The following is a 13,668-nucleotide window of genomic DNA, read 5'->3' on the forward strand; positions in this document are numbered from 1 at the left end:
AAGCAGGTATTTAAATTTTTATTTTTTATAAAATTGAAATATTAATCCTCTTGCAGGGACCCGAGTGTATAAAGTGCGCCAAACACAAATAATGTTGTCTTGCACCATTCCGTACACGATTACCTTGGTAATACGAGGACAGTTATTCTTTACATGTATACGAGGTATGCTGCACACAATAAAAAATGGCGCACCTGCTCGAGACTTAATTTTCAAATACTGGCATCATTTTTTTACAGATAGAAATAACATTGTTTATTTAAGAAAACTCTTCCAGTCTGACTTAGCAGCTAATGTTTTGACAGTATCTTAGATTAAGTGTATTCTGCCAATGTGAAAAAAAAATTTGCCGGTTTGGTAATTAGTCCACTCACTAGTTAATGCTGCCATGCAGCACACTGTCCAGGATCTGAAATGTCTTGCTGCCCCCTCCCTCACCTCCTCCCCTTTCACGTAGCATTGATGACCTGGAAAGTAACATTTGTTTCAGAGGCAGACCTTACGCATCTCGTTGTATGGCCATATCTGATTATTTTTTATTCAGCTGCTCGTGTGAGTCTGTGAGCGGCAGCGGAGTCACGCGTTTTGTGTGTTGCGGCAGGTCCACAGGCTGGTGGTGGTGGACGAGGAGGACAAGGTGATCGGCATCATCTCGCTGTCCGACCTGCTGCTCTTCCTGGTGCTGCGGCCCTGCGGTGAGTGCTGCGAGCTCACAGCACACAGTAGTAGTACACTCGATTGCTCTGACTGGCCAATAATTAGGGACATGAAAAAAAAATTGACTCATTTTGTTGTCAAAATTAGTGTTTTTTTGCCAGATTAGTTATTATTTTTTCCAGACCAGTTAATACTTTTGCCAAGTTTGATTTATTTTTTGCCCTGTTTGCTATCATTCTCTGCCAAATATAATGTTCTTTTTTGCCAAATTCAATGTTATTTTTGCCTAAATTTGGTTTTATTTTTTGTGTACCTTGTGCTACAATTTTCTCAATGTTGTTTGTCAAGTTCAATGGTGTTTGTCAGATTGAGTGTTTTTTTGTCAAATTCACTTTTGTTCTAAATTCATTTTTTTTTCAAATTAGATAATATTTTTCCCAAATTCGTTTTTTTTCTCAAAAGGGATAATTTTTTTCCTAATTCAGTGTTTTCTGGTAGCATTCGTTGTTGTTTCCCCAATTTTGGGGCAATTTTTGTCATCACATTGAAGTTTGTAATGTAGGAAATGAGGTGTCAGTTTAATATTATCAATCTTGTCGGGATTAGACGTTAAAATAAAGTTTTAACATTTAACAACTATCCGTTATAAACATTAGTGAACTGCCATCCTCAAATTTATAATTACAAATTTTGTTGTATCTCATTAAAACTGCCAATTTTGCATTATTTTGCAAAAAAGCACTAATTTTGCATTATTTTTCATGTAATTTTCTGGTCCCTATCAATAATTATGAGATTACATTGACACAAGTCGTTCTTCACATGTTGAAACCTGTGAGGTGCATTTTTATCTGTGCCATTCCACCAGGAAACAAGTTCCTGCTGTCCCTGTTCCAAACTGGCACCAACTTGATCCACAGTAGATTGTCATCAGTACCTGTGGGTCTGACGTCTGTCACTCTGACAATTATGGTCGTACTGTACGGTGGTTTACACATGTGGAATCATTCTCTTTGCTGTACTTGACGTCCGTCGTATACACCATTGGCCTAGGAAACCTAAATTCGTGTGTGATCTCTGATATACTGTCACCTATGCTGTGTCCACCACCAGTAGCTGAGTGGTCAGTGTGACAGAATGCCAATCGTAAGGGCCCCAGTTCGGTTCCCAGCTGGGTCAGAGATCTTCTCTGCTAAGGGACTGGCTTTTGTGTTGTCCTAATCATCACCATTTCATCCCCATCAACACACAAGTTGCCGAAGTGGCGTGGTGTCACATTGAAAAACTTGCACCCGGCGAACGGTCTACCTGACGGGAGGCCCTAGACACACGACATTTTTTTTTTACCTGTGTTGTGGCTATGCCCCTCTGTCAGTGAGATTAACTAATTGCCTACAGTTCACCGATTACTTTGATTGAAAGCAATAATTACTGCATGGGTAAGAACAATTCACCTGTCAAAGAGATGAAGGTGGGGATGGAGAAGAGCATAGCCTGTGATGCATGTATTCCCAGACTTCATAGATCCGGTATTTGTAAATGGAAGCACTTAGTGACTTGCAACAAACTTTACACTTGATTTCAAACCCTTATGAATTTCTTTTTCCTCACTGAGAACCCCAACAAAATGATGAAAGGAAAAATGTTTATCAAAAACTGCTTCCTGCTATTTATGCAGTAAAAGTACCATATGAGATACGACATTGTAAGTTATTACTACTACACTACCAACTGTATTTGCAACAAATTTTAGTCAGTTTGTATATATACCACTGATTGTAAGTGCAAAATTAAATCATTGTACGGCTCACAGTTTAGGAGACAGCATGTCATAAACAGTATACACATAGGCCACTGAATGTACTTGCAGAATTCTGTCAAATCGTTCCGTCAAATTGTCCAGAATGTGCTTCAAACCAGTCACGAACAACTATGGCCTCGTGACTTTGTGCATTGTCATCCATAAAGGTCCCACTGTCATTCGGGAAAACGAAGTCCGTGAACAGCAACAAATGGTCTCAAAGTCACCGAGCATAACCATTTTCATTCAGTGATTACTCCTGAACTGTACAGTGCACTGTCCAGAACACTCTACGTGAATGCTGTCAAACATTTATGAGGCATAATCGAGAGGTCAGTTTGTGCACAACATTCTGTACAGGCAACACTTTCCGGGATAATGGATTGCTAGAGAGGCAGCAGGGCTCAGACTTCAGACGACTTGCTGATTATGTGCCATGTTGAGTTGATGTACTATGCCAGTGAAAAGGTGGTCTGACACATCGGGCAGTGTCCCACGACTTCTGTGACCCCACTTTATTATGATCTATAGATGGCAGATCGTGAAAGAAATGAGAATAAAAAAGTGCAAATGGATTCAGTAGTAATTGCTATTGCGTACTATTAACCATTTCTTGTCACTCTAAATTGGTTCATTTTTTATTTGCGCTTTGATTTTCTAGATTAAATTCTGGATTCTATTATACCACAGTGGCACAATACTTGTATGAGGGTCATTCTAAAAGAAATGCACACTATTTTTGTAAAAATACAGTTTTCATTGTGCGTGTGTGAAAGTTTTACAGTGTGTAAATACATCCTTCCCACTTGTTTTATAACTCAGTTCAACCTGTTCCCGTGAGTGGCGCCGTCACAGCATGTCTTCGAGATGGCTGCTATACTTGACGTTCGTCAGAAGCAACGTGCTGTTATAGAATTCCTGTCCTGTGAAAACGAGACAGTGGGAAACATCCAAAAGAGGTTGAACAAGGCGTACGGAGATGCTGGTGTCGATCGGTTACGAGACGAAAGCGGGCACGACAATATTGAGGATTGTCCTCACAGCAGCAGGCCTCGTACTGCACACACTGCAGACAATGTGCAGAGAGTTAACGAATTGTTGACTGCTGACAGACGCATCACAGTGAACGAATTGTCACCCTACGTTGGGATAGGGGGAGGAAGTGTTTGCAGAATACTGAAAGTGTTGGCGTTAAAAAAGGTTTGTGCCTGGTGGGTTCCCAGGATGTTGACAGTGGCTCACAAAAAAACAAGAAAAACGGTATGCAGCGAACTTTTGAAACAGTACGAGCATGGTGGAGATGAATTTCTTGAAAGAATTGTGAAAGGTGATGAAACGTGGCCCCATCATTTTTCACCAGAGACGAAGGGGCAATCAGTGGAGTGGCACATGCAAATTCAAAACCACACGTTCTGCTGGAGAAGTTACGCCTACGGTGTTTTTGATTCCGAAGGACTCTTGCTTGTGGACATTGTGCCAAGTGTAACCAACATAAACTCTGGTGCATATGTGACGACACTGAAGAAACTTCGAGCTCGACTGAGTCGTGTTCGACCACATCGGCAAAAGCAGTATCTTTTGCTGTTGCACGACAATGCATGCCCACATGTTGGTCAAAAAACCGTGGAAACTATCACAAAACTCGGGCGGACAGCAGTGAAACACACGCCTGACCTGGCTCCGTGTGACTGTCATCTCTTTGGGAAACTGAATGACTGTTCGTGGAACAAGGTTTGAAGATGACTCCCCCCTTGTGCATGCTGCCAAACAGTGGCTCCAACAGGTTGGTCCAGAATTTTACCGTGTGGGTATACAGGCGTTGGTTCCAAATGGCGTAAGGCAGTTGAGAGGGATGGAAATTATGTGGAGAAATGAAAATATTGTCCCTAAAGGATGTATGTACACACTGAAAAACTTTCAAACATGTAGACTAAAAGATGTATTTAAAAAAAAATAGTGTGCATTTCTTTTGGAGTGACCCTCGTATTTCTTTAAGAGAAAAGTATGAGTGACACATTCAGATAACAAGTATAAGTAAGAGAAAATATAAATGTCTTGTATTTATATATGTTTTGAACCTCTAACCTGCCTCCTGTATTACTTTTCTGTAATGGCTGTTTAGAAATGCAATTTTATTTTTAAAACCTCACTTGGAAGAGTTGGATCATTCACAGATCTAAATCGTAGTTATAATAAATGAGAGATGTGTTGTTACATATCTAGTGTTGGTTGTCCATTAGTATTCATTGTCATTGTTGGCCCATTTTCTGTAGCAGGCAGATGCTACTTACCAAAAAAAAAAAAAAAAAAAATGCCAGAGTTCACTTTAGACCATAAACATAATTAAATAGAATGTCGCAGGCTGTCGAATTAACCCTTCCACATATTTTTGTGTCTCCGCATTACATCCAAATGACATCAGGTCAGACTTAGAACACATTCCTCATACAACCTGGTCACACTAAAATTCCTGCCAAAACTTTACATCAAAGCGTTTATGATAAAAACTGTTCAAAATATTTTAAAAACAGAAATGTTTATTGTAAACAAATTAATTTACTTTACAGGTTTGTTGTGATTGTGTGTTACAAATGTTTGCAAACTAATAATAATAATAATAATAATAATAATAATAATAATAATAATAATAAACCCTGTGGAGGCCCGGGAAAAGAATAGGCATCCTGTATGTTCTGCCAGTCATAAAAGGCGACGAAAAGAACAAACCACTTATAGGGCTAACCCCCCTATTAGTGTGATTAGTTGGTTCAGGACACAACTAATGAAGCCTCGGACAAGTGCCGTCACGGTCGGGGACGACGCTTGAACCCTATGCCCGTCCACAATGGTAACGACACTGCTAGCCACACGGAAAAGAATTTAAATCCAAATAGAGGTGTTTTGCAGGATATGCTTCCTGCAACCACCCTAGAAGGAAAACAAAGGAAGAGGATGAGATGGTCAGATGAAGTTAATCAACACTTCATGTTCTGTTATTACCAAGCAACAAACCTAGGAACCAACACAACTGGATACGGATCACAAGTGTACACAACATTTATTGCCAGATATCCGGGATTAAAATTTTTAGCAGAATGACGACTAACTGATCAGATCTGTGTAATAATAAAAAATAACAGGATACCCCAGTCAGAATTAGAAAACATCAAACAACAAGTACAACAAATACTGGAACAAAATAATGTGCAATCAGAAGAAGGAGAAAATACAGGACTCTCACATCCCAGAGCAAACAAACAAAGAACAACACGCATCAATTAAACAATCAGAGGAAAACACAATCTTAAGACAGCCACCAGAACAAGCACAAATAGAACACGAAGTGACACACATGTTAGATATAGAAGAAACATTTGAGCTGACATATATAGAATACAAAAACACAAATACAGGCATCAGACCACTCTTGCATAGACCACCAAATAATCCACAAGTCAAAACAACAACAACAACAATCAACACAATCATACACAACAAAATAAATAAAATAAATCCTAGATATTTATAGGTATCTGTTTTTTCCATCACTTCTATGCAGTTACTGTGGTTATCCAATATGTAATCTTCTTGGTTAGTGTGTTTCCCCTTGACTATGCTATTTTTCCTACATTTGTCTGTTTCAAAAGCCATATTTATATAATTGCTGAATACTTCTGTTATCTTTAGTAATTGGTTGAGTTGTTGATTTGTTGCTGCCAGTAGTTTTAGATCATCCATGTATAGCAAATGTGTGATTTTGTGTTGGTATGTTCCAGTAATATTGTATACATAATTTGTATTATTTAGAATGTTGGATAGTGGGTTCAGAGCGAGGCAGAACCAGAACGAACTTAATGAGTCTCCTTGGTATATTCCACGCTTAATCTGTATTGGCTGTGATGTGATATTACTTGAATTTGTTTGGATATTATTATTATTATTAAGTGTATAAAAAATTTTGAGCATGAAATATAAATGTATTGTGTTGCTTATTAGAATAGTGTACTGTTAATTAAAAACTGAGCAGTTTCGTTACAACTCGTGCAGGAGAGGAGATCGCGGCGGGCATGAGCGGCACGTCGCTGCGCCAGCACCAGCACCAACTCCAGCAGTCGTCGTCGGCCGCGTCAACGTCGGAGGCCTCCATACCGGAGGAAGACGACTGCAGCGGTACGTCCGGTGCCCCGTCACCGACGAGGGGACTGAGGCAAATGGCCACACGTGCTGTGAGGGGGAGGGCACTAGTAGTGATTTCAGTCGTTTACACACTCTCCGGGGTGTCTTGCGAGTGTTATATGTACCCTCTGCTGTTCTAGCTCTTCTGGGGTGGTTAAAACTGTGTGCCGGAACTCGTGATTAGATGTCCACACGCAGTACTCTACTGCCTGTGCTGTTCTGTCTGTGAAGTAGTAGAGAACTACTGCGGGGGATAGATCGTGAGTAGCATCTGTAAAGCTCGGCTGGTGAGAGCATTACACACAAAAAGTGAGGTCGTAGGTTTCGGTCTTTTCCTGACATAGGTGCGGTCTGAAATATGCATTGTTTGTATTTTCATTTTGTATTTAATTTCAATATCTGTGTAGTTGTAGAAGACCTGTGGTTTTGAGTGTGTCACTAGGTTTCTGTGTAGGACACCTGAGCCGATGATGCATGTTTACATCTCTACCTACATCCGCACTCTGCAAAGCGCTGTCGGTTGTACGGCAGTGAGTACGTCCTGTCGCTCCACTTATTACAGCTTCTTTCAGTAATAATTATTTTGTGTGGGTTAACGTCTGGTTGCAAATCTTTCAGTCGGACACCACTTTGGCGACTTGCATATCCCTAACACATACCCCAGTTAAACTGGTGAAATGAGACTTACAGCCTGACACAGAATTTGAGCTACTTGTCATTTCTGGTGAATCTCCACATCGTTGAGAGGTGAATGCTATGTTGAGAGGCAAATTGATAAATCTGTGGTCTGTTCAGAATTTGATCCTGTGACTTGGTTTCCAAGCTTATACTTTGCTGCTACACAACTATGTCTGACGACTTCTTCCCGTTGCATTTGCTTAGGAAATGCAGGAAGAATGATTGGTTCGATTTCTCTGTACAGGATGTAACAAAGTGAATCTTGAAACTTCCTGGCAGATTAAATTTGTGTGCCAGACTGAGACTCGAACTCAGTACCTTTGCCTTTCGCAGGCAAGTGCTCTACCATCTGAGCTACCGAAGCACGACTCGCGCCCCGTCCTCACATCTTTACTTCTGCCAGTACCTCGCGACAGCCTGGGGGATGTTTCCAGAATGAGATTTTCACTCTGCAGCGGAGTGTGCGCTGATACGGAACTTCCTGGCAGATCAAAACTGTGTGCTGGGCCGAGGCTCGAGCTCGGGACCTTAGCCTTTCATTCTGGACACATCCCCCAGGCTGTGGCTAAGCCATGTCTCCGCGATATCCTTTCTTTCAGGAGTGCTAGTTCTGCAAGGTTTGCAGGAGAGCTTCTGTAAAGGTAGGAGACTAGATACTGGCAGAAGTAAAGCTGTGAGAACGGGACGTGAGTCGTGCTCGGGTAGCTCAGTCGGTAGAGCACTTTACCGCGAAGGGCAAAGGTCTCGAGTTAGAGTTTCGGTCCGGCATACAGTTTTAATCTGCCAGGAAGTTTCATATCGGCGCACACTCCGCTGCAGGGTGAGGATCTCATTCTGAAAGTGAATCTTGTCTTCTCAATCTGTCTGGGACCGAAATGTTGTGGGTTCTGTTATATTCCTACATTCAATTTCAAGAGATAATCAGTATTTTCAAATGTTTGTCGAGAGTCTTCAGCATCTCTGTGATGCTTTCTTGAGATTCAAATAAACCTGTGACCATTTGTGTTGCTTTCTTTCTGAACTTCAAATGTCTGCCTGTACCCATATTTGGTATGGGTCCCACACACTTGAGCAATATGCTAAAATGGGACACTTGCCTTACATACGACTGGGCCCCTGTGTGGTTGTTCCATGTGCTCCAGTAATTGGCTCATCCCAGTATTTATGCGGGTCCACTATTTACAGATTTTGTGAGTGCAGTTTTACGCTTCCGAATATTTGCAGCAAGCTGCCACTATTTCCACCACAGTGCACTGTCTCATATTTATGTGCTGCAAACTGTAATGTTTGAGGGTAGTTATCACATTACTTCCTGCTTCATGAAAGTTGGTAAGGAAAGAACAAAATCGTAGTAAAGGCAAATACTTCACTTTATTTCCATCTTGACAGTTCTAGAGTTTCCCAGTAGAAACATGATGAGCATTGTGGTATGTCTATTTTTGCTGCTTTATCTGACATTATAGTCTGTTAAAAAAATTTTGTGTTTGGCTGGCAGCCTCTTTCTACTCTTTCTACGGAGTCACAAATCTACTTGGGGCAGTTGTCATTTTCAGCGTTCTCATTTTTTATCACAATTGCATTCACACTTAAATTTATTTGATACTACTTCCAAACACACTGTTCATCTCGAACCATTACCCAGCTTGTAGCATTGGATATCATAATGAAGTAATTAAACAATTGTTAACATTAATACGTTTCATGTGTCTGTCTGTGAAAAGGAAAGTTGCTAATCACCATATAGCAGATAGGCACAACAAAAAGACTGTCGCAAGTATACCTTTCGGGCCAGTGAGACCTTCATCAAAATTGTACGACAATCACACACTCACAACTTGCACAAATGACTCCGGCAACTGAGTGAATTTTTCAATTGTTTAATTTGTACGTCTGTCTTTATGAGCGCCTGTACTCTCAGCTCATCGTAGTCTTTCTTGAAAAACTTCCGAACACTCCAGTTTGTATTCAATGTCAACAAATTTCTCTTCATCAGAAATTATTTCTCGCTATTGCTATTTTGCGTTCCCTGTACTATATCCAGAGTAGATGTTATAAAATCTTTTTGGCAGGCTCTTCTAAATGACAACATTCAGAATATTATGGTGAAAATGTTTATATTGGGGTGACAGCTGGGAAGAATTAGATCACATTACACATTGACAATTTTTTTTTTTCTTTTTTACTGGCTGGGGTGTATATATGATATGGGGAATCAACAAGCAATGTGTGTGATGCAGAAACAGGCAAGCCATATTTCCTGCCGTAGTGTCACAGAAGGAATTTTGTTGCATCTCATGTGTTTCGTTTTGAATCACAGAACGTAACATTGTGCAGAAAACTTTTAATCTTCAGAGATGGTTTCTCTCTCTCTCTCTCTCTCTCTCTCTCTTTCCCCCTCCCCCTCCCCCTCCCCCTCTTCCTCTCCTTTTCTCCCCCCTCTACCCCTCCTTTTCTCCCCCTCCACCCTCTACCCCTCCTTTTCTCCCCCTCCACCCTCTACCCCTCCTTTTCTCCCCCTCCACCCTCTACCCCTCCTTTTCTACCCCTCCTTTTCTCCCCCTCCACCCTCTCCCCCTCCTTTTCTCCCTCTCCCCCTTTGTTTTATTGTATCACATTTTTACTTGATCCGCATCTGTCTGGCTCAGTCTCTCTATGTAATCCATTATTTACATTCACTTACATTCTTTCTATGTATCAATGAACAATTAAATAAACTGAAATTGTACTCTTTGCAGGTGGCCTCGGTTCGGATGACGCTACTCCGGCAACCACGTCTGGTGCAGAAGAGGAGGGTGGCGGTGGGGGCAGTGAGGTCTCAGACACCCCTCCTCCCGCACCCACCCCTGCGGCAGTTACGGCCTCTGCCGGCTGGAGGGAGGTCACCGTCTCCGGCGGGGAGTGAAGGGGAGCGCCGTAGCCCAGCTGCCGCACGTCTCGCCGGTCGGTCCGTGGCGAGTCGTTCACGTGCCGGGCGCTCCGCCAGTGGTGGACACCTCATTCGGATTCTCCGCATCCGAATCGGGATGCAGTGCCGGGCCGACTCGCAACCCTGGATAATTTCTCGGCAAACTGAGTGTGTTTCGTCGGAACTGGGTCTACACTGACGGACAGCGGGAGTAAAGACTCGGGTTCTAGGCCACAGGTGACAGGCGTGAAGTGTGGCACGGATTGAACACCTCCGAAGATTTGTGGGTTACTCCTACGCATTACGTTTCCGACTGTTTGCGAGCAGCTGACTGTGCATTCACTCGTAGCGAGTGCCAGCGATGCCCCTACTACAGTGGAGAACAGTGCGGCCTTTTTGTGTACACCAGTCGCTGCCCTGGGGTGTGGTCGGAGCTGAGAAGGAGCTACAGTCGGAGTAGAGGTCGAACCCCAAAAATTGCCACACGGACTCGTGACACTATAACCGCCACGTGATACCGGGTGAAGGGGGCGGACGTGTACAACTGGAATTTCACCAGTACCTCAGGATCTCTTGTACAAACACTAGCTTAATCTGTACCTTAGCTCTGCAAGTCTTCTTTTGCCCGAATTGGCGAGAGACGTGTAGTACGTCTCTTTTTCTCTACGAGGCTTCACATCTGTGGCTGGAGTGTGTCGGACGTACGCTGCATCCGCGGAAGTCGTCGACCTCGGCCGAGCGATTCTGACACGAGACTGATCCGTGTCCTCTTTCGGAGCCAGCCGAATTGTGCAGGGAGCTGCTCTGTCCCCACAATACAAATGTCTGCTTGAGTATCGGACAGATCTGTTGTCCTCTTTGGAAAATGATGCTCGTCTACCCGGTCTGACATTCACGACATTTCAATTTTTCGAAGTAGCTTTGCGGGTAGCAACTACGAAGTTCACCACAGTGTAAGACAAACTGCATATTGACATCACTGTCACATTCTGCACAGTTTTGTCTTTTGTGGCCATCGACAATTTTTTGGTCCGTTCGTATTGCCGTGAGGCGAAAATTATTGTTGCGGTGCGCCGTACTTCATAATTCTCCCTTTAATCACAAACAATTCTCTTTATTACTATATTCCTACTCCGTGCTAGACTTTTATTGTGTGGGGAGCAGTTCCCTTAAAAATGTGATTGAAAATAAATTAAGAGTGGAAAATTAATTTTCCTGGTAGTTTTTTTAGGCTGGCCTCACATGTTGCATTATTATGGTAGTTTAATTTTTCTGTCAAAAAAAAAAAAGAGTTTATTTTTCAAGCAGTTGTTTCCGCAAGAGCAAGTGTAATGTGTTTTTGATGTAGTCCATGCTCTGGTTTGCAGAATATAAGTACCTGTGTGTGTGTGTGTGTGTGTGTGTGTGTGTGTGTGTGTGTGTGTGTGTGTGTGTGTGTGCGCGCGCTAATATTGAAGTCTGTATAGAAAAACATTAAATTTTGTAGTTTGTAGCTCCAGGCAGTGTTTATCAACATACCTGGCGGCAATACACTTGTGTACGCTAAAAAACAAATCTGTATATAGTCTTACTCGATTGTTAGAAGTAGTTAGTGTGTAAGGTTAGGCAGGGAGCCCAAGGTTCTCACAAAGCAGAACTTCGCGCTTAACGCTTGCTGCCGTCTGTCGGGGTGTGACAGGTGTTTCGCTGTCCGTGTTGTTTTGCAAAGTTTTTCAGTGTTCCAGCTGCACTTGATACCTGGCCCGTGCTCAGGGAAGTTTAACGAGGAATGTGGGTGTGTAACACGGAAGGTAGTCAGTCACTCAATTTTCCGTAATCCAACGTATACTGTGGTGGCGCCCTTGCCGTCTAGGCGGAGGTTTTAGCATTGTATGTTAATTTTAAGGCAAAGCTGTCACCTCGAGTCTTATTGTGTTCACACCTTTTCAGTGTGTTTCTTAATGATTTCTTTTAAAAGTGCTGCACTATCTGTCGCTGCTCGATACCAGCAATTGCAGTTAGGTGCGTATCTTACAAAAGGCGATCTTGTAAGTTTACTGTATGTGGAATCCTGTGTTGTACAATTCTCGTATCTTGCTTTGAGCAGGGAATAACAAAAAATCTAAATTCCTGTTACATTTGTGACTGCTGAATAGTGAGGGGGAAAATGTAATGAGGAGGGAAAAAAACTGCTTGCTTCGGGTTACATTTGTGATTAGATTGTGGGGGTAAAAGCATGTGATGGGGAACAAGAATCCTTTTGCAATGTATTTTGATGTTGATTCGAAAGGAAGTCATTTGTCATTAACAGCGCAGTTGGTGCAGAGAGGCAGAATGTGTAATGTATTGTGCATATATATATAGTGTGTGTGTGTGTGTGTGTGTGTGTGTGTGTGTGTGTGTGTTTTGTGCCATCGGCATTATCGTTGATAATTATTTATTTTATCATGAAATATCGAGCAGTGAGGCTGTTTTCCCATGTTGATGGTAGTGAAGATGAGTCTTGACAAAATGTAAGCTGGCATTAATAGGATTATTGTAGCTATAGTGAACCACGCATGTGATAGTTGACTAATTATTTTTAAGGACACTGATTGCAATAAGGTACTGTACATTAACACGTGGACACATCCGAGGCAGTGCGTACTGTCGTAAGCTCGTGTGTGTGCAACTGAACTCCGAAGCTGCCACTTTTCACACCGCAGTTTCTGGCGCCAATTTGCACCTACCGCTTCAGTTCTCGCTCCGTTTGTGATGCCGCAGTGGTACTTCGTGACAACGTGGTGCGGGTGTGAGGAAGTCGAAGAGCGGCCAAGTCACGCGCTCGTCTGGGTCTCCGTGCGCCACGGACGAGACTGCGAGTGGCCCGGGAGCACTTTACGGAAATGCAGTTTGTCGCCTCTCAGGGCCTTTACTTGATTTTATTTTTAGTGTTTGCCTCCTACGTTTGCGCAGAGTCGGGCACTGCTGAGCCACTAGTAACTAAAGTTGCCACAGCCCACTGCTGTTGTTTTCTGTATTACTGAGGCCGAGGTGTATACTGCCCGGTCAAAGAGATGTGTAATAATAAACACTGCAGAATTTTGAACTTGTTGTTGTCAATTCACTTTATCCTGTCACCACCTCTTGCGTCTTTCATTCCCGAGAAGAATACGGTGCGTAAACAGGTGAGACAATATTAATAATAATTATAATAATTGTTTATTTGTCCATAGTAACTTTTACAGTTGTGGACATAGTCAGTACATGCATGAACAATAATAATAGCTTAGTAGTAGAAATAAAGTACATACAACATTAAAAATCCTTGATGGAGTACAAACCTTTAGCAATTAACAACTGCTTTAATTTTATTTTAAATATGTTTCCTTTTAACATTTTTATGGTCTTTGGCAGTCTGTTGTGGGGGAAAAAAAAATCTTCCACCAGAAAATGGATTATGATCGGTTGCTTTTTTATTTCTGAATTTTAT

At 42.2% G+C, this 13,668-nt stretch overlaps 1 protein-coding gene across 1 annotated transcript in view; it reads left to right on the forward strand.

The window, feature by feature from the left end:
- LOC126295071 (5'-AMP-activated protein kinase subunit gamma-2-like) overlaps positions 1 to 13,284 on the forward strand; it is a gene marked incomplete at its 5' end in the record, with an annotated part of 207,609 nt that extends 194,325 nt beyond the window's left edge. The window contains 3 exons of the mRNA XM_049987317.1: positions 602 to 695; positions 6,506 to 6,628; positions 10,048 to 13,284. Coding sequence (XP_049843274.1) covers positions 602 to 695; positions 6,506 to 6,628; positions 10,048 to 10,214 — 384 coding nt within the window. The remainder of the gene's footprint in view (positions 1 to 601; positions 696 to 6,505; positions 6,629 to 10,047) is intronic.
- Positions 13,285 to 13,668: the final 384 nt, after the last annotated feature.

The sequence above is a fragment of the Schistocerca gregaria genome, chromosome 11, assembly GCF_023897955.1.
Source record: "Schistocerca gregaria isolate iqSchGreg1 chromosome 11, iqSchGreg1.2, whole genome shotgun sequence".
Lineage (NCBI taxonomy): Eukaryota > Metazoa > Arthropoda > Insecta > Orthoptera > Acrididae > Schistocerca > Schistocerca gregaria.